This window comes from Humulus lupulus, chromosome 4 (assembly GCF_963169125.1).
Source record: "Humulus lupulus chromosome 4, drHumLupu1.1, whole genome shotgun sequence".
NCBI lineage: Eukaryota > Viridiplantae > Streptophyta > Magnoliopsida > Rosales > Cannabaceae > Humulus > Humulus lupulus.
In genome coordinates, this window is record NC_084796.1 from 241898470 (window position 1) to 241920575 (window position 22106).

The following is a 22106-nucleotide window of genomic DNA, read 5'->3' on the forward strand; positions in this document are numbered from 1 at the left end:
AAACCTCCAATACAGCCCCTAATCTTGTTCTATATCACACCCTTAGCAAAACCCAAGACAAACCCCAATTAAAACCTCCATCAATTCCAACAATCCTCCATAAAACACAAGTTGAAAACTAACATTAAAATAAGGCAAAACCAGAAAAAAAAAAAAAAAAAAAAAAAAAGGATAAAACTCACCTCAAACCAGCTTTGAACCCTCTCCAATGGCTGAACCAAGTCTACAACCTCAACCTTTAAGTTCCCTAGCTTAATTCCACCCTTTGAGCTCAAGACTTCCAAAGAAGAAAATGAGAGAGATGAAAGTACGGGAAGGATGAAGAAAACTCTGTTTTTGGTTCTGTTTTTACAGCCATCTAAAACCATATATATCCAAATCCCAAATGACCAATATACCCCTAGGTCTTTTAAAGCTTCTAAAACCACTTCAAGGGTAATTTTGGCACTTTCCACTTATACCGTTAATCATAATTAACGCTTCCCAATTCCCGCTAATCTCAATATCCTCAAACACCAATAATTCACATCCCATTACCCTTAAATGCCCGGTAACACTCTAATCATTAAAACACCCCGAGACTCACCCCGAGCCCCGAGCTTAAACCTGTTATGACCAAACCGACAATTAACATTTCCTTGATCGTCTCATGCCAAATGGCTCGAGCAAACCCACATCATAATGTGGTCTCAAAATATATCACCAACATGCGTTCAAATAATCAATTTACCCTCAACGGGCCAAATTACCATCACACCCTTGTATTAAGAAATATAGACTCACATGCATGCATTTCACATCATATCATAATATAATCAACATATACATGCATTTTATCAATTAATAACATAATTAAGCAAGTATGGCCCTCCCGGCCTACTATTCATGCCATTAAACACAACGGAGAATTTGGGGCATTACAATAAGTAAACATACCGTTATTATCTATTCTAGTCATATCATATAGTTGACCATAGGTCAATTCAATCTCAAATCTGAGTGGTTAGTTTCTAACTGATTGTATTATTTGAGTTCTTTGACTTGTTCGTTACCAGCTTACCCTACGGACTAGCCCATACTTACATCTTGGGAACTCGGTAGTATAATTGAGTGGGAGTGTTAATCATAGATATGAACATCTATATCTTCTGATGAAGAAGTGAAACGATAGTTTCCTTTTAGTTTGGTTCAAGGTGTTAAATGATAGAGATCTCATTTCAGTAATTAAATTAGTTTACTGAAATATCATTTACAAGGAACTAAGTGTTTTAAGGATAAAATACAAGGAGGGGTAAAACAGTATTTTAGTCCTATCTCATTGTAGACTGTCTATAGAGGATTGAGTGACAATTATGGTTGTAACAATGGATAATTAATAGCGTATCTATATTTGTTATAGAGCGTTCTATGAATTCAAGAGTGCAATTCCAAGTCTATAGTGGAGTCACGATGAATTAATAAGTTAGTAAATTTATTTGTTAGATTTATGATAACTTATTGAAGCTTGATTTCATAGGCCCATGGTCCCCATTGTACCTTGGATAAAATCATCTAGATAGTCTCAATTAATTGATTTAATCATCAATTAGAATTATCAAAGTTGACCAGGTCAATTTTGGATAGTTTCACAGAGTTGTGTAATTTTGAGAAGAAAAGATAAATTATGGCAGATGTATTAACTAAGATAAATTGGTATCTAAATTAATAAATAAATTTAAATCAAGGTTCAAATTATAAATAATTAATTTGATAAGGGATTTAAATAATTATTTAATTAATTAAATCAATAGAAAATAATACAGACCTTGATTTTAAGTCCAATGGGCTTATAATCAAATGGGAAATTTCACGGGCCTATAGCCCATGATAATTTCGACCTAGGGTTTCAAAATGGCTGTTATTTTATTGATTTTTTTAATAAAAGGAGTCTATAAAAGGAGTGCTTAGAGAGAAGATTTTAGAGATGACAGATAAGTCACAACTCAGATTTTCTGATAGTTTTATATTCTCTCTAAACACAAGTCATTTTCTAAGCCTCTTTGTTATTTTCTCTTCTTCTCTCTATATCTATCTCATGTGTTGAGAATTGCCCACACTAGTCTAGGTGGTTCTAAGGATACATTGGAAGATCGTGAAGAAAATAGAAGATCGGTTCAGTTTCTTGGTAATACTCTGCGACAGAAAGGATACAAGAGTTAGAGAAATTGAAAGAAGAACTCTTAATTCCGCTGCGTATACTGTAAGTATTCTATTCTTTGTTTATCTTGAATTCAATTTTAGAAACATGTTTTAGGCTATCTCGTATTAATTTGTTTAATATTAGATATACATGAAAATAAACAAAGATCCTGTATAAGCTAATCCAACAGAAAGGCCATCGCACACCATTTGCACCACAACACTTGCAACCACTCTAATCTGCCAACCATCCAAGGTCCAACCAAAAGACCAAAACCAAACCCAATACTCAAACGCAAACTAGATTTGTACCCCAACCTCGCAAATAGATCTACACTCGTTGTCAAGCCCCAAATCAGATTCAACCCACCAACATATCAAAGCCTCAGCCAAAACGAACCCACCAACAGATCAAATGCCACAAATATTTAAATCAATAGGTCTTTTCTAAATGCGATGATGAAAGACTATCACATTGCATAATCGCACTCCCAGCCACCACCATGCTGACCATTCGAAATCCAACCAGAATCGAACCCAATACTGGGACCCCAAACTAGATTTGTACCCCCAACCTCGCAAACAAATTCACACTCATTGCCAAGCCCCAAACCAGATTCAACTCACCAACAAATAAGATGGACAACCAAAATGGACCCACAAATAGTTTGATCATTAGGTTAATTTGTTTTAATTTTTGTTAATAAATTTCTAAATTCTTATATATATTTTAAAAAAAAGGTTTGGTAAACAAGGTAATATTATGAAAACTTTCACTCATTACACAATTTTTACTTTAAAAACTAAATAAAATATTTTTATTTAAATGTGTAAAAACCTAAAAATAATTGAGATAAAAAAAAAAAATGTGGCATGCTTAGCTGAGCATGAGCTTACATTGCAGCGCCTCTACACGCCTCTACAGTAACGAAGGAAGACGTTACCCAGAGAATCGTAACAGGGCAGGTCTTCTGGTCAAACAAGGGCAGGTATCAAAAGCAAAACAAAAGTCATTCTGAGTCTACGAAACCAATCAAATTTTCCAAACCAAGAACCAGAAGAACGAAGAGATACACAAAAATGGCGGTTGGGAAGGGAGAGATAGGGGAGATTGTGAAAGCACGTACGGACAAGAGGGAGTACAGGAGGATCGTCCTCCCTAACTCTCTCCAGGTTCTCCTAATCAGCGATCCTGATACAGATAAGGCAATTTTCAACTTCTTTTTTCTTGAATTTTCAAGAGAATTCGAAATTATTTTTGCTTGCTTTTCAATATTTTGATTCAACTTTTTGATAATTTTGTTTGGTTGTGTTGCGTTGTAGTGTGCTGCTTCCATGGATGTTCGCATTGGATCGTTCTGTGACCCCGATGGCCTCGAAGGCCTCGCCCATTTCCTTGGTATTTTTATTCGATTTTTGCTTTTCTTGCTTTCTGAACCGAAAATGAAGATTTACAGTGTAATCTACAAATACAATTGGAGAAAAGGTCTCTTATGAAAGAGAGGGGTACAGCAGGGGAAAAAGTGGACAACTACAATTCAAAAATATAATAATAATAACCAAAATATTTACGATTGCTGAAAATGAATTGTTGTTGGTTGTATGATTTTTGATTTAGAGCTTTCTTTGTTTTCATAGTTTTGGGAAGGGAAGTTTGAGTTTTCATGCTTAATGAGTTAATGAGTGGTTTCAAAAAAAAAATGTTTGAGCATTTAAATCAATAAAAAAAAAATGTCGAAATTTTTTTTTGACAATACCCAAAATATAATTTTTCCGATCCACTTCTTCTTCTCTCTTCTCTCTTCTCTCACTTAGGACACTAGCATTTCGAATAGATTTGAGCTTCATTTTTTGGTTTTTTTTGTGATTTTTTTAAAATCTGAAATTTTGAAATCGGCATAAAATTGACGTGGTTCGATAGTGCTCAATGTGAGCTCGATGGGGCCTTCAAAATCAAGATTTTTATGAAAAAATTGATGTTTCTCGATGGTGGTTTGATGGTGTTCTTGCAAGAAACGTAATTTTTCACTCGACTATCTGTTTGGAATAGTTTTTTTTTTTTTGTATTTTTTCAAGATCTATACGTTTGAGATGTGTATATTCACATTTAGAAAATGTAAATCTTGAAAAAAAATACAAAAGCAAAACATACCTCATGTTTAAGATATGTTTTGGTATGCTTTCAAGTTCTAAACTTTGAAAATGTGTATGTTAACATCTAAGACGTGTAGATCTCAAAAAATTACCTAAAATAAATAAAAAAAAAATCACCTAAACACACTCGAGTGAAATATTATGTCTCTTACAAGAATTGTATCGAACCACCATCGAATTACCATCGAGCAACCATCAAACTATCATCGAGCAACATTGATTTTTTCATGAAAATTTTGATTTTGAAGGCTCCATCGAGTTGGCATCGAACACCATCAAGTTGGGCATGATTTTTGAGTTATTTTTCAGATTTGAAATCGGTAGAAAATTGACTTTACTCGGTGGTGTTCGATGCCAACTCGATGGGGCTTTCAAAATCAAGATTTTCATGAAAAAATCGACGTTGCTCGATGGTGGATCAATGCAATTCTTGTGAGAGACATAATTTTTCACTTGGTGTCCGTTTGGGTGGTTTTTTATTTATTTTGGGTATTCTTTTAAGATCTACACGTTTTAGATATTCATACACATTTTCAAAGTTTAGAACTTGAAAACATATCTTGAACATGAGGTATGTTTTGCATTTTGCATTTTTTTTCAAGATTTACATTTCCCAAATGTATATATACACATATCTTGAAACAATACCTAAAATAAAATAAAATCACTTCAAACGTACACTCGAGTGAAAAATTACGTATGTTGCAAGAATCGCATCGAACCACTATTGAGTTTTTCATGAAAATCTTGATTTTGAAGGCCCCATTGAGCTGACATCGAGCACTATCGAAACACGTCGATTTTCTGCAGATTTCAAAATTTCAGATCTGAAGAAAAAAACTCAAAACTCATGTTCATATCTGTTCGAAATGCAGTATTTTAGTATCCTAAGTGACGAATACTTGCTATTACATTGAGTTCTCTTATATTTGATTGTAACCATGAGTTTTTTTTCTAGAGACAGAGTTGAGAAGAATGAGTTGGAGAAGAGAGAAGTGGACGAGAAAATTTATAGGAGGGGTAGTTTTGGAATTGCAAAAGATTTGACATTTTTTTAAAATGATTTGAAGACCTAATATTTTTTATGCTTCAAGACACCTCATTAAGCATAAAAACTCAAATTTAGTAGACCATGCTTATTTTTTTGTGAGTTTTTCTTTTTAATATCACTTCTAAAAGTGAGTATTTTTCACTTAAATTTCTTTTTTTCTGTAGTAGTTTTGGTCTATGATGAAAATTTTCATGTTGAAATACATGATATTTGGATTAATTACGAGTGTATGGTAATTTGTATTGGTTTCAATTATGTATGATATGTAAACACCATTATTTGATTGCGTATTATCAGAACCACAAGGTTTAGGAGTTTATTGATTGATATTGATTTTCGTTTGGCAGAGCATATGCTGTTTTATGCTAGTGAAAAGTATCCTTTGGAGGACAGTTACTCAAAGTACATTACTGAGGTGCTTACTCTCAAAATTCACAGATTTTTTTTTTTGTTCACAGATAATTTGTTCTACTTTTGTCTACAATTTAACTGATGTATATGGAAGGCCATAGATTGTTCTGTCAGTGTTTTATTTAAAATGATAGTTTGACTTTTAAAGACTGAAAAGTTTTGATTTTAGAGAATTGAAAGTAGAATCATAATAGAACAGGCATCCACCCCAGACCAAGGTTTCATTGCTAATGTAGGGGTGGAAATTCTTGCGAAAATATGATCACATATGCTTACTCTGTTTAGAACATGAAATTTTAGTTGTCACTAAGTTATCCTTTGAAACAGTGTGCTAGTTATGGGGTCGTTTACGAATCTAAAGAATATTATTTCTTGGAAGGAATTCCTGAAGTATGAAGTGGGACTTTACACAAATATTAGTATGTTAGAGCAAATCCATAGGGACTAGTTATAACATCTCCAAGGTACTCTATTTTTTTTAGCTAAATTTGAGCTAAAATAACTAGAAAGTTAAAATAGTTAGTAACTTTTGTGTGAACCACTCACTCAAATCCCACTCTATTTAAACAAAATAGAAATTATTTCAGTATTTTTCATTCAATAAATAAGTAATAGTTTTAGCTATTTTAACTTAAAAATAGAGTGTGGCTAGCCCTATTGGACTTGCTCTTATATTCTTTTTTAGTTAAAATATTAAAAATATGACTTTTTTTTTTAAAAAAAATTATTATTACTCCAATGGACTAAACTATATTCTAGCCATTTTAACTATAACATTTTTAATTTTACAAATGTAGAGAGATTTTGTGACTAGCCAAATATTATTTTTTAACATCGCGACATAAAATAAAAAGTAAAGTTTATTGGATAAATTACATTAAGAAAATTCAACAGTAATTTTAAAATAATCTATGTTTAACTAAAATAGAGAGTGTGATTGGAGTGGGTATTCCAAAAGTCACTAGCTATTTTAACTAAAAAAAAATAGAGAGCTCCCTTGGAGATGCGCTTAAGCAGATTGACTCCTTTCTTTTTCTTATTTTGAGTTCAATTTATTTTGTCATGGCTCTTATTATTACTAATACTATTACTGTTGTTAGTTAAGTAATTAGATTTTGACTTGTATCATGTACTTGATCCCTTAATGTATCCATATACAATATAAGCTTAAACAGGGAAAATCTCTGATTGGTCTTTTAGTGCATGTGTGCTCATCTACTTGTATATTGCCAACTCATCGTTTTGTTCTGTATTTTTTATGTGATTTCTTCTTGAAACAAATAAAGCACGGGGGCAGCACAAATGCCTTCACAGCTAGTGAGCACACCAACTATTATTTTGACGTGAATGCTGATTGTTTTGAAGAGGCTGTGGACAGGTTGATGCTTCAATCATTTTCATATTGTTAATATTGTAGTGCAACCATGATAATAGTGATCTAGAAGTATCTCTGTTTTTATGTTCAGATTTGCTCAGTTCTTTATCAAACCTCTGATGTCTGCTGATGCTACAACAAGGGAAATCAAAGCTGTTGATTCGGGTTAGCTTTTATGTTCTGATCATGTTCAATCTTTTATTTCCTTTTGTTGATTAATTGTCTGTTCTTTTTTGTTTTTCTAGTTTGTTTTGTTTTAAGGTATAAGCAATTGTGATATATGATGGCTAACAGATAATTAAATAATTTATGATTTGTATGTTCCAGAAAATCAGAAAAACTTGCTGTCTGATGCTTGGAGAATCTACCAGGTACCAGTTTTTCCTTGGTCGTGATTCTCTATGGAGTCTTTCTGTGACATTGAACACTGTCAAATATACTAAGTTAATGTCATGAAATGTATTTTCAGTTTTATTTATTTTAGTTATTTACTGTTCTTTTTGTGTGTATGCTTCTTAAAATGACCTTATGTTTGGTATGGTAAATGTTAAAATAGTCTGTCAATATTTTTCAACATTTATGTTTCGGCGGCTGTTAATACACTGCATGTTTAAGACAATAGAGGTGGATGCTCATTTGTTAGATGGAAGTGAAGTTGGCTATGGTAACATAGTTTGTTTTTTTTTGTGTTGTAAATCCACAACACAAACTTAACTTTGAACAGAACAATTGTTAATGGTTAGATCAAAACAAATGAACTAAAACTTGTGAATCAAAACAGAAAGTAAAAACAAAAGGCAAGAAATTTTATCGTGGTTTGGCCTCAACAGTAATGGCCTACTTCCAGCTGCTCCCCTCAAGAACTCTGTTTCATTAATCATAAGAGAAGTACAAACACCAATGTTCAGATCACACTAGAGAACTCCATACAAATACCAACTCAAAATGAGTGCTCCAAGAACAAAAATCTTGGTCTTCAACTTGAGTATTACAGTCCCTTGCTCTCTCTACTCTCTACTCTGCCCTCTATTACATTCCTAAGATTTTGATTACAATTATCCAAAGTGATACACGGCTATATATAGCCACTTGACAAAGCTAGGTGTACAACAAAATAACTGAAAACAGAAAAAACTAACTAACTTAACAGCTGTGATAAAAACATTGTTGTAACAGAGTGTTTTTCCTATGGATTACTTACTACATTTTGGTATCCTATAGAACTGTCCTTTCATGGATTTTCGGTTATGAGAAATAAATCTCTTTTTCTTTTTTTAATTTTTTGTCATAGTAAAGTATTGTTTCTCATGTTCTAAACTGCGCATGCTTTTTGGTATTTATATTGCTTTTAATGAAATGTTAAACCAGTTATCGTTTTGTGGAGGGTTTATAACAATTTTATACCCCTGTATTTTAACTAAATACCAAACGTAACCTTATGTTTTAAAAATTTCACAACAAACCTTGTGATTACCAAAATAAACCAATGTAACTTTTGACCTAATTCTAGTCAATTTTTTGACAATATTTTAATGAGAACCCCCAAAGCAACCTTTAAATAAATTATAAATAAATGTTTGAATATTTAATTATAGTTTTGATTTTTTTATTTAAAAATTATTTTGTTATTATGTTTAATATTAATTTAATTTAAATAATCAATTAATATAATTTAAATAAAGGTATTTTGAGATTTTTATTAAAACCTTATCTATAAGTTAACTAGATTCATGTCAAAGGTTATCTCTTGTTCGTTTTGACAATCATAGGGTCTATTGTGGAATTTTAAAAAACAGTGTTGTATGTGGTATTTAGCTAAGACTCAGGAGTATAAAATGTTATAAACCCATTAGGGCTATTACACTATCTCTATTGAAAGCGATGTCTTGTTTCAGTGACGTTATATCAAATTTACCTATGACTTAATTTGATTGGGTGCAGCTCCAGAAACATTTGAGTTCAGAAAGTCATCCATTCCACAAATTCAGTACAGGTACATATGTAGCCTTTTTGCTTCAAAATTATGTTTTATTAATATAAAGTTGAAAGCAATATCTAGGTGCCAGAAATTAATTTGAGTGGGGACATTAACTACTAAGGCTACTATGTTCTTCACTCTTATTTCCACCTTATTTTATTTTTTTCCGTAGCTTTTTATCTTATATATATATGTTTTCTTCCATTTTCCCCATATAGCCAAAACATCTATTGTACTTACAAATTGGGTCGTAGTTCTTGCTGCAAACAAATAATGGTCTAATAATTTCATCAAATGCAGTTGTCAAGTTCGGCGTAACTTGAATTTTATGAAAGATGTTGGTAATTAGGAAAGAAATTAATTTGCACTGGTAATCTGGAAGAGTACATCACAGACTGTTAAATGGACTAAAGGAGTAAGAAACTTGAGAATGGTTGGTGAATTCACAAACTCCACACTGAAAAATGTGATTTTTATTAAATAAGTTGGGGTGATTTTTTTAAGGATAGAAAGCTAAGATGTTGTAACCTATGATGTCTTCATACTTTCATCCTGGATTTGTAGAAAACATAATTAAAGAGTAAAAAAATTGGTGATGGGTTGTTTATTCTCAACATCTTCATACTCAAAGAAATAGAGCTTGCCAAGCATACTTTTAAAGAAAACATCCAAATTTTTGTTTTAAAAAATATTAAACAGCAGAATAAAAAATGAATCCAAGCAAGCCCTTAGTTCCTGCCAATGTTTTGTCAAATTATTGAAATATTATCAACAAGATCTCCTTGGGGAACACCTCGAATCCATTTCCTGATCTCAAACACCTCAACAATATCATCCAAATCGGAATACATGACCTTTAGCTGCCACCCATACTGGTCTTAGATTTGTACAGAAGGTTTGGCTAACCTCTTCCTCCATGTAATTAATAAGTGCAGGCATAACCATATGGTTATTTGAATTCCAGGAATGAAATGTGGGGTCTTCCTTTCTTCGTGGAGGTATAGAGCCATCTATATAGTGAACTTGCCTTTGTCGTAGGGCAAATCATAGTTGACTAGAACCATTGGAAATTTTTTTGACTATGAAGCATATGTATTGGAAGAGAACCAGTGTCATTGTAAGTTATAAAAAGTGAAGTGGGTGTAGGAGAAGGTGAGGTCTTTGGTTGAAGGACCATCATTAGTTGAACCAATAAAGGCTTTCTTCTACATGTTAATGTCGAAAAAAAATTGTGGCTAAGATTTTGAAAACATAAAAGCCCAGGGTTTTAAGTGTTTTCTAGCTTAATACCATATTGATAACTGATGAAAGAAATTAATTTGCTTTGATAATTTGGAAGAGTGCATCTAGGACTCTTAAATAAACGTATTGATATCCAACTGTCTAAATCCAATAGATTTGAATTCTAACCTAATCTAGTGCAAAGTTGTCAATCATGCTCAGCTTGCTTGTAATTTCTTGCTATGTCAATCTGATCTACTTCTGAAGCTTGCTTGATACCATTTTGTCAGTATATATTTGCTACATTTTTCTTTTCTTTCACTTTTTTGCTATTTGTAACTAATTGTGTTTGTTCTTTTTTTTTTTAATAAAATATTTAAATTCTGTAGGTATAAAATGGTGAGGAAAAAGAAATGTTTTCTTATTTCTGTGTAAATTTACAACCTAGAAATTGAGCTTATATACAATTTTCCATATCAAATCATCTTTAATACAACATAAAACAATAAAAGAGAATTCCTATAGACTAGGAAGCTGAACCATCCTTTGGTAACGTTTTGATTTCCGTTTTTTATTTTGACTGTTGACACTCCCCCTCAAGCTGGACTATAGATATTGATGAGTCCAAGCTTTTTTTCTTGGGAAATCAAATACGTGCTCGGATAACCCCTTTGTGAGAATATCAACCAACTGTTGATCCGTATGAACATATTTGATGTTGACAATTCCCCCATCAATCTTCTCTTTTTTAATAAAGTGACGATCTACTTCCACGTGTTTAGTTTTGTCATGATGTATAGGGTTGTGTGCAATTCTGATGGTAGACTGATTATCACAGTAAAGCTGAATGAGAGCTTCATATTCAATCTTCAGTTCTCCTAACAGGCGTCTGATCCATATCGCTTTGCATGTTCCATGGGCCATGGCTCTATACTTTGCTTCTGCACTACTTCTTGCAACCACTGTTTGCTTTGTACTTCGCCATGTTACCACATTGCCCCATACAATTGTACAATACCCAGATGTAAATTTGCTATCATCAACTGACCCAGCCCAGTCTTTTAACTGGATCAGCCTCTTGACTGTGATGAGAATTCGTCACTTGTTTATTTCTTTCTCTTCTGGTATACACCCGAATTTCTTCTACATGTTTTGATCTTGAGAGCCATGAGAAGATGGAAAAGAAGGTGGAAGATTTTTTGGTTCAGGAATGATTTCATTCTCTAGAGGATCGGATAAGTCTAGGGGTAATTCTAAACCCCACGACCACTGAGCTTCTTGCTCGTGATGAATATGCTCCCCCTGAAGCGAAGTGGGAGTGAAGTATGGAGTATTTTCAAAAAAGTTTACATCGCTGGAGATGTAGATTTTCTTGGTGAGGGGATAGTAACAGCGATAGCCTTTCTGTGTAGGAGAATATCCTAAGAAAACTGTTTTTATGGCTTTAGGATCAAGTTTACTCCGGTGTTGGGAGTGCACATGGACAAAGGTGGTGCACCCAAAGACTTTGACTGGCAGAGTATTATGGAAATGTGAGGATATAGAGACTGGAGAATAGAATATGGTGTCTTGAATTGAATAGGCCGACTGGGAAGGCGATTGATTAGATAAGTAACAGTGAGTACAACATCACCCCAAAGATATTTTGGAACATTCATGTTGAACATGATAGCACGGGCTACTTCTAAGAGGTGACAATTTTTCCTTTCGGCTACTCCATTTTGTTGTGGAGTATCCACACACAAGCTCTGGTGAACAATTTCATGTTGTAGAAGATAGGGACCAAGAGTGGTATTGAAGTATTCAATACCATTATCTGTATGAAGTGTCCAAATAGAAGTCTGGTACTGTGTTTGGATCATTTTGTGGAAGTTTTGGAATACCTGACAGGTTTCAGATTTGTGCCTAAGAAGGTACACCCAAGTAATTCGTGTATGGTCATCAATGAATGTAATAAACCAACGCTTACCAGAAGAAGTCGTGACCTTGGATGGTCCCCATACGTCACCATGAATAAGAGAGAAATGGCTAGATGGTGTATACAGTTTGTGAGGAAATGAAACACGAGTATGTTTAGTGATTTGGCAAATATCACATTGAAAATCAGCAACATTTTTATTTAATAACAAAGAAGGAAACAAATGTCTTAAATATAAAAAACTTGGATGTCCAAGTCGACAATGCCACAACATAATTTTTTGCGAAGTTGAATCAAAGATGAATTAGAAATAGAACTTGAAGTTAAACAGTGCAGATAAGGCAACTCTTTGTTCGGGTGCTGAAAGAAATAAAGTTTGTCACGAATCCTAGCACTGCCAATCGTCCTCCTCGATGATAGATCCTGAGATTGACAAGAATCAGACATAAATTTAGCAAGACAGCGATTATCAGAGGTTAATTTTTTAACAGAGATTAAGTTGCATTGTAAGAAGGAACAAAGAGAATTGATTTAAGAAATTAATCAACAGACAATTTTATGGTGCCAATTCCTGCAATAGGTAAGTGATTACCATCTGCAATCTTAACACTAGAGGCAGTAGATCAGGGACTATAAGAATCAAACAAATGAAGTAAACTTGTCATGTGATCAGTCGCCCTTGAATCGATGATCCATGGTGTACGGGAAGCGGAAGAGAAATTACCAGAGTGTGCAACAGAAGCACTATGAGAATCGGGACCAGACTTTGGTTTTATGGAGGATTGACCAAGGAGTGTGTATAAATGTTCGAGTTGTTCCTTACTGAATGAAGGGGCAGCAGTACCACTATGAGTAGGCTACTCTCAATCTGGGTTTGGTAGGCCTTTCTGTTATTTTGGCGACGGGGAGTCCAATTTGGTGGTTTACCATGAATTTCCGAACAAGTGGAGCGAGTGTGACGTTGACAGTGATCACACCAAGGTCGATCACCCTTGCGATTAGGTGGAGGATCAGGATTCGATCTGCCAAACGGTGGTGGACCAGACTTTGAGACAAGAGCTGAACTCTCTACGAGCAGTAATTCTGGAGTAGTGAGCATGACGCGACGACATGCTACTTCACGTGTGACCTCAGAGAAAGCTTCTTCAGTGTCAGGAAACGGAGAACGACTCACCAAACGACCCCAAACTTAATCAAGATTACTGTTCAACCAAATAAGAAATTCAAAAACCCGCTCATTTTCTAATTGTTGGCGCTGAAGAGTGGTGCAGGTAGCACATAAAGGAATGGTATCCAGTTACAAATCGAGTTCCTGCCACAGGTCTTGTAAGTCTGAAAAGTATTGGGTAACAGTGTGATTACTTTGCTTGATTTCTTTGAGTATAGTACGAATTTCAAAATCTGAGAGGGATTCCCAAGATCTGAGTACATCTTTTTAGCAGCATCCCATACTTCCTTAGCAGATTTAAAAAATAAATACCTGCGATTGATCTTTGGATCCATTGAATTAGTAAGCCATGCAAAAACAATAGAATTCTCAGCCTGCCATACCTTGTAGGTTGAGTCAGTCAGTGGAGGGGCAGGAATGTCATTGGTTAGATATCCGAGTTTTCCATGTCCACAAATGACTAACTTTAGTGACTGTGCCGATTGTAAATAGTTCCTACCATCGAGTTTGTGGGTCGTGATGTGGAGAGAGCTGGTATCATGACTATAAATGGAGCCAAAGGACTGACTTTGAGCCTGAGTTTGGGCTGGAATTGAGTTAGGCCCACTAGTTTGAGAGGAGATTTCTTCACTGCCTGACATGCTGACACATGGCTAGGGCTGGCAAGTGGGGATGGATCTGTCAAAGGGATTTTTGGCAGTTTGTATGTCAAGGGGCCTAGGCTCACAGACTGAGGCAGTTTGTGCCCTTTTTTCTGTTTGAAGAAAGACACAACCGAGGCTACGGATTGGCCGACTAGAGAGTGGACTGGAGACTGGCTTGGTCGACCGGAGACTAAATTGGAGACTGGCCTGGCTGAGAACTTCAGACAACCGTTGGAGGTTGTGCGACGGGAGAAGACGCCGAAGTGTACTGCCGAGAGTTGCGCCTGGAGACTGCCGAGGAGAGCTGTGCCGCTGAACAGAAGCTACCGGCGCCGGAGAGGACAACCGAAGCTGGACAGAAAAAAAAATTGCCAAGAAGAAGAAAAAAGCCTTACGGCTCTGATACCATATAAAATGGTGAGGAAAAAGAAATGTTTTCTTATTCCTGTGTAAATTTACAACCTAGAAATTGAGCTTATATACAGTTTTCCATATCAAACCATCTTTAATACAACATAAATACAATAAAAGAGAATTCCTATAGACGAGGAAGCTGAACCATCCTTTGGTAATGTTTTGATTTTTGTTTTTTATTTTCTGACTGTTAACAGTAAGACTTAGTCTTATGAGGTAACATTGTTGGATCTGGTTTAAAATGTCTACAATTCCCACATTTTCTCACCTATATAGGGAACTGGGACACTTTGGAGGTCCGTCCAAAAGCAAAAGGGCTGGATACTAGACAGGAGCTGATTAAACTATATGAAGAAAATTATTCAGCGAACCTCATGCATCTGGTTGTATATGGAAAAGGTTAGTAGCTTTATTTATTATAATAGCAAGGCTTTTGTAGCTTGGGTAACTTTATGGAATTATGATGATTATGGTACTAATATAATTGGATCACGTATATTGTCAGATAACCTGGACAAAATTCAAGCCCTTGTGGAGGAAAAGTTCTTAGATATTAAAAACAAAGATCGCAGCAGCCCCCGCTATCCTGGCCACCCTTGCTCATCAGAACACCTACAGGTATGACTGGTACGGTTGATTTTTTTAGCTGAATGATTGCCCGGCCACATTTCTAGAAAGCTTTGATGACAAAATTATGCTCTATGTTGTGAAAATATTAAATGATTAATTTTGCTGCGCTGTTTGTTTTATTTGTTTCAGATTCTTGTTAAAGTTGTCCCGATCAAGCAAGGTCATAAGTTGAGAATTGTGTGGCCCATTACTCCAGAAATTCACCATTACAAGGAAGGGCCTTGCAGGTATCTTGGTCATCTTATTGGCCATGAAGGAGAGGGATCTTTGTTTTACATCTTAAAAACATTGGGTGCGTTTTGTGTTTAAAAATTGCTGTGTGACTTCTAAGTAGAGCTTTAGTTCATTTGCTACACTGTTTCTTCCTCGTGTTTGATAGTATAGTACAAGCTCTTTCTCTATTTTTCGTCATTTGTAATGGTAACCTTTTGGGTAGCTTGTATGTTTTGATTTTTTTTCTCCTTCCTCTCTCTGTCTCTGTCTCTCTTTTCAGTCACATTTTGTCAGTTTTTGTTTTCTAAGATACTATGTTCTTGCTCAACTTTCATACTCGCTCTTTCTCTTTGTTGTTTTTTCCAACTGTTGTACATGTAAATACGTATGCTTTGGTCATTTGTTTTGACTCTCAGCTTGATTATTTAAATAGTACATAAATTAAGGAGGTTTTTTTAGCAATTAAGTTAGGCTGAAAAGATGTAGCGGTAATTGAGGTTGATATGATAACCAAGATTAATCTGCAGTTCGGAATTTTTTGCTGAACATGAAAGTTTCCTATACTATCTGAAAATGTGGATTAGATGGTGGTGCAAAAATGTAGAAATGGACTAATCTAACACTTCAAGGAAGCTAATGCAAGTTTTAGAACTGAATTGGTTGAGAAGTTGATGGAAGTCTATAATTGAGATGTTCAGTGACAATTATTTTTTTTTTTGTTTTGAAAAAGAGACAAAAATGTTCAGTGACAATTGGAACATATATTTTGCTGTTTAACTTTCAATTTTGAGTATAGGAGGGTTGAAATAATGTGCATGCATAATTAATAATCCTACATCAACCTGATTCAATTGCTATTGAAAACACTGCAGGATGGGCAACTGGTTTGTCTGCAGGTGAAGGGGATTGGTCATTGGATTTTTCTTTCTTTAAAGTAGGGATTGATCTTACTGATGCTGGTCAAGGTTCGTTCTCTTTCTAGTTTTTTTTATATATTTATATAGATTCGTTCAATGGTGCCAATGCTGTCTTAAATAGTAGCCTAGTGTTGAAAATTAATTGATCTGACTTTTTCATTTTAGAGTGGTTGACATTGTACTTGTTTTGTTTTCTGGACCATCTTGGATGTCTTTTGACTGAATTGCAGAGCACACACAAGATATAATAGGTTTGCTTTTCAAATATATTGCTCTAGTACAGCAGTCTGGTGTTTGCAGTTGGGTATTTGAGGAGGTATGCATTTGCAAAATTTACAGTATAATTTGATTTGATTTGATTTTTTCTTGTGTATAGAGCTGGTATGAATTGTGTTTTCTTTCTGTTTTTATATTCACATTCAAAGTTCTTGTTCTTTAGAAGATTCTGAGTTTTTTGTTTTTTGTTATTTAATGAAGCTTGCAGCTGTTTCTGAGACACATTTTCATTATCAAGACAAGATTCGTCCTATTGATTATGTCGTCAATATTTCAACCAATATGGAGGTATTATCAGGCATATTTTAATTTGAATCTAATTCTGTAAAAAAAAAATCTGAATGATGATTACGTTTACATTTTTTTTATACATAATTTGTATGACTTACGAAGAATGAATAGTGGTTTTTTTGGGTGGAGTGGAAGGTGCTGGTGGGGTTAGGGGTTGGGATCCATTTTTGTGAAATTTTTAGGTTTTCCGATTGATCAAAGTGAAAGTGTGCATTATTAGAGCTCCAAACTCCCATATTTCTATGAAATTGTTCGACACTTTAAATTAATTCCTTCATGGTTTTCAGTTTGTAGCAGTATTGTATTTTTGTCTAAAATTATAAGTCATACAAAAGAATACACTTTGAGGGGTTTGGACAATAGGAATTCTAGCATTTGTATTTTAGGTGAAACATTTTTCTTGCTTGCTGCTTTCTTGTGTGATGGTTTTAAATGATTTACAGTTATATCCCCCCAAAGATTGGCTTGTGGGTTCATCATTGCCGTCTATATTCAGTCCAAGCATTATTCAGAAGGTGCTGGATGATCTTACTCCAAACAATGTGCGGTAAGATTATCACTGCTGGTTGCTATAAACTAATCATTATGAACCTTAAACTGGTCAATATACCAGTTTGATTATGTTTTTATTTATTTGCCTTTTATTTTATTGCAAACTTAAGTATGATATGCTTGGTTTAGCTTATTAGAGAACTACCTATATAGTAAGAATTAGTTTGAATAATCAATAAACCTGAGATAATGAACTTTTCTAAACTTGTAGTATGGGTTTAGTAGTCTATCAGAATTCCTTTTGGTATATAAACTCTGGTAGATGTTGTAACATGGGATCCATTCTACAGAATTTTCTGGGAGTCAAAGAACTTTGAAAACCATACGGATAAAGTTGAGCCATGGTATTCAACTGCCTATTCCATTGAGAAAATTACTGGCTCCATGATTCAGGTTTGTTTTTGCATCCTAAGTGATTTTAGTATGTATTCATCAGTGTTGAAATGACATTGTAGGGATCTGCGTGTTCATAGAAAATTAAATCTTGTTTTGATGCGTTCTCTTCTAACATTTTTTTATGGAACTTTCTCTTCTAACTTAAATAGGTAATTCAGACTTTTTTTTTCTTAATATGGTATAATCTTCAAAATCCTATTGCAGGAATGGATGCTTTCTGCTCCTAATGGAGAACTGCATCTACCAGCCCCTAATGTCTTTATCCCAACTGATTTGTCAATTAAAGATGTGCATGAAGAGGTAATTAGCATATGAAAATATAATTAAAATTGAACACAATTGACTATTATGATCTCATGAAATTGACCTTTTAAACAGGTCAAATATCCAGTTCTCGTAAGAAAGTCGCCATATTCGATATTGTGGTACAAACCTGATACGGTGTTTCTTACTCCTAAAGCTTATGTTAAGATAGACTTCAGCTGTCCCCATGCTAATGACTCCCCAGAAGCAGAAGTTCTAAGCAATATTTTTACAGAGTTGTTGATGGACTACTTGAATGAATATGGTAAGACGAGGAAACTTTTGTTGGTTTGAACCTCTCCTTAAAAGGAGTATTTCCAATGGCCTCAGCTGACCACTTTTATTATTTGTATTCATTACCCTCTTAATAAAAAATCTTATTTGAGCACTTCTATTTCAGCTTATTATGCTCGTGTTGCTGGGCTTTATTATGGAATAAGCCACACGGATAGTGGATTCCAGGTATCTTCTTGTTTATGTCTTCTAAAGCTATAAATTTATGGTATTTGTGAATGGAAATTAAACCATGTTTTACAGGTATGAAGAACAATAATCTCTGTGTTGCATTAGAGCAGATGTTACACATCATAATTTATAGAGAAAAATACAAGCAGGAAACAAGAAAAATAAAACAAACTAAGAAGGGAAAAAAAAGTAGGAGCTAGATCTCCTAATTCTAACCTTTTTTTTTCTCTTTGAAAAGAAACTGAATTTGTATTAATCGAAATGAAAACGAGTCTGAGATTAAAGAAAAGAGTTTACAAGAAGAAATTCTTATGCAACAACAGAGTTTGCATAAAAAAGAACGCTAATATCTACTAGCTAAATCAGCAAAAAATAAACCCTCAACTCTTTTACATAGAAAACCGGAAAAGCTATCAAATATCTAACTTTATCCCACAGCTTGGGAAAATTCTCCTCTGTATGTTCAATTTTTTTTTTTTTTTGTTATGCTCTAACCAAATCAGCCAACAGATGACCATGGCTGCCACTTGCCATAATTTTTGTTTCTTCGTACCTTTTGAAATGAAAGAACGAAAGAAGAAAAGAAAATAAAAATAAAGGGAAGCAAATAATTTACAAATATTATGTTTAGTATTTACAGGCTGGATAACTAAATAATAAGCCAAGAATTAATTCATAACTGATTTCCTGCATAATCTGAGAATTTCAACAAAGATAAAACAAACTTTACGTAATTGAGGTGTGAAGTATGATATTTATTTGATGAAGTAAACTTTGTCTTAACTTCCCAAGTAAAGAGTTCGTTATCCTTTGTTGTGAAAGTGATAATGAGGTGTATGTTTTTGCATGTAATTATGTCAGAATCTGGCCTGAAAGTATTCGAAACTTTGAAAGTTGACGGGGGTTGTGCCAAAGCCAGATATACATTTTTGGCATCTTAACAAAGTTTCTCAATCAAATAATCTCATGTCTGAGGTTGGATGATCTATGAATTTATTTTCTTGTAACTGTCACTTGTGCAGGTAACTCTAGTTGGTTATAATCACAAGTTGCGGATCTTACTGGAAACTGTGGTTGGAAAGATTGCAAGTTTCCAAGTGAAACCGGACAGGTTCTCTGTAATTAAGGTAAAGCTTATTTTTTTTGTGTACAAATTTTATTTTGAATGCTACTTATATTATATTGCTACATTCTGACTTTTGAGCATCATGATTAATTTTTGTTATGGTGATAGTCGAGTTAGACATTAAGATCCTAATTTAAAGAAACAACAGAAATGCTGAATAATTTTAGAAAGTTGTATCAATAATTATCTCTCTTTCTTATCAGGAAATGGTAACAAAAGAGTACCAAAATTTGAAGTTTCAACAGCCCTATCAGCAGGCTATGTACTATTGCTCATTAATTCTACAAGATGGCACATGGCCGTGGATGGAAGAACTTGAAATTCTTCCTCATCTGCAAGCTGATGATCTTGTTAAGTTTGTTCCTTTACTGCTTTCAAGAGCCTTCTTTGAGTGTTACATAGCAGGTACATACTTTCACTTTCACAGAAATATTTTCTTATTAAACACCTTATTATTCGGATTTTAAAATACACTCCCTAACCTCCCTCCATTTTTCAGGAAATATTGAACGCAGTGAAGCTGAGTCAATGGTCCTGCACATAGAGGATGTTCTGTTCAAGGATTCAAATCCTATTTGCCGACCTTTATTCCCATCCCAACATTTGACAAGCAGAATTGTGAAGCTTGAAAATGGCACAAGTTACTTCTACCCTGTGGAAGGCCTTAATCCAAGTGATGATAATTCTGCTCTTGTCCATTATATTCAGGTTTTTCGTCTGTCTACATTAGAAACCAATTATCTCGTTTTCATATTCATTAAATTTTAAAACTAAAATATATAAATAAAAAAATAGCGCTACATTAAGACATTGTATTCTTCATGCTAAATCAGACATGATTAGGTTTTAATTCTAGAAGATCATTGTCCCAGTTCTGAATCTAAGAAGTGATGAACAAATTTTTTTTAAAGGGCACACTGTTTCTGAGGTTCCATATAAATATATATATATATATATTTCTAATTCAATCATCTTGAAATATAGGTTCATCAAGATGATTTTAGAATGAATGCGAAACTTCAGCTATTTGCGCTAATTGCAAAGCAACCAGCCTTCCACCAGCTTAGATCAGTTGAGCAACTTGGTTACATCACTGTCTTGCTTTCAAGGTTTGTAATTTGTAATAGTTTATTGTTATCATCACACACATAGTGGACACAATTTCTTCTCTCTCTCTCTCTCTGTGAAATGAAGAGTAAAAAACTAAAATATAAAGTGAAAATTTGACAATTTTTAATGCAGGAATGATAGTGGTGTTCGTGGATTACAGTTCATTATCCAATCCACGGCGAAGGTACTATATCGCATACTCAAACTTTTATGACTGGTTTTGCTGTTACAATATCTCGTAAAATATATGTTCCTTTTGACAGGGTCCAGCACAAATAGATTTAAGAGTAGAAGCTTTCCTCAAGATGTTTGAGACTAAACTCTATGAAATGACCGATGATGAATTCAAGGTGAGATTATAATCCATCGTGGTATTTGATCCTCGGTCCATATTTTGTCAAAAACTAGGTGGATATAGGGTGTTATCATCTTTATGATGATCAGCATGGTAATTTTGGAATGATATGCATCAGAGAAAGCTTGGTCATTTTATGGGGTGTAAAATAATTGCTGATTTGATTGTTACAGAGCAATGTAAATGCTTTAGTTGATATGAAGCTTGAGAAACACAAGAACTTAAGGGAAGAATCTGGAGTTTACTGGCGAGAGATTTCAGATGGGACCCTCAAGTTCGATCGAAGAGAAGCTGAGGTAAGAACTTCTATTTGATATCATACGTGATGTGCACACAGATGGAATTTACGCTGTAGAACAGAAAGATTTCGTTTAAGAACATGAACAAAAGTATTATAATTTGGTTAAATCTTTTCCTTGGTGTTGAAACAGGTTGCAGCACTAAAGCAGCTCACACGACAAGAACTAATAGATTTTTTCAATGAAAATGTAAAAGTCGGGGCACCTCAGAAGAAGGAATTGAGTGTGCGAGTGTCTGGGAACCTCCATTCTTCCGACTACAAAACAGATAAAACTGAACCTGCACAGCCCGGCTCAGTCAGAATTGATGATATCTTCAGTTTCAGAAGGTCACGGCCGCTTTATGGTTCATTCAGGGGAAGCTTTGGTCATGTGAAGTTGTAGAGAGACTAAAAAACAGGGAAGATTGCATGGAAAACCTCCCTGCATCAACTTGGCAAAAAGTAAGAGCATTGAATACCCCATCTGAAAACCAAGCTTGTGTCCTATTTAGTCATTTTTTAAAGGACATGTTATTCAAATATTTTAGTGGGTCAGAATGACAATTTTTGTTGATGTTAGAATCATTAATATCGATTGCTACCTCAAAAATGTTACCACATCTACATGACCATTCCTTGCTACCAATAAAACTATTATAGAATTTTAACTTGGGAAGAAA

General features: G+C 34.3%; 1 protein-coding gene across 2 annotated transcripts; it reads left to right on the top strand.

Moving 5' to 3' along the window:
• The first annotated feature begins 3066 nt into the window (after positions 1 to 3066).
• On the top strand, positions 3067 to 22106 carry LOC133831444 (insulin-degrading enzyme-like 1, peroxisomal). 2 transcript variants are annotated; one of them, XM_062261740.1, is made up of 26 exons: positions 3067 to 3384; positions 3502 to 3577; positions 5731 to 5798; positions 7081 to 7172; positions 7261 to 7334; positions 7497 to 7540; positions 9111 to 9162; positions 14789 to 14911; positions 15018 to 15130; positions 15272 to 15434; positions 16228 to 16320; positions 16503 to 16588; positions 16750 to 16836; positions 17283 to 17386; positions 17682 to 17784; positions 17992 to 18087; positions 18166 to 18355; positions 18491 to 18552; positions 19578 to 19682; positions 19885 to 20086; positions 20181 to 20389; positions 20666 to 20790; positions 20924 to 20975; positions 21055 to 21141; positions 21320 to 21442; positions 21578 to 22106. In XM_062261740.1, exons 1-26 carry the CDS (start codon positions 3259 to 3261, stop codon positions 21827 to 21829), a joined length of 2907 nt encoding a protein of 968 aa, XP_062117724.1. In that variant the 5' UTR covers positions 3067 to 3258; the 3' UTR covers positions 21830 to 22106. The 2 variants fall into 2 exon arrangements, with proteins under 2 accessions (XP_062117724.1, XP_062117725.1); XM_062261741.1 differs by lacking the exons at positions 3067 to 3384; positions 3502 to 3577; positions 5731 to 5798; ... (2 more) ...; positions 7497 to 7540; positions 9111 to 9162 and adding an exon at positions 12315 to 14515.

Excerpts from the sequence above, each read along its gene's own strand:
- LOC133831444 (XM_062261740.1), top strand. The coding sequence starts at position 3,259 with ATGGCGGTTGGGAAGGGAGAGATAGGGGAGATTGTGAAAGCACGTACG. Across the intron at positions 3,578-5,730 it reads AGGCCTCGCCCATTTCCTTG|AGCATATGCTGTTTTATGCT; the intron begins GTATTTTTATTC and ends TTCGTTTGGCAG. Across the intron at positions 7,541-9,110 it reads ATGCTTGGAGAATCTACCAG|CTCCAGAAACATTTGAGTTC; the intron begins GTACCAGTTTTT and ends GATTGGGTGCAG.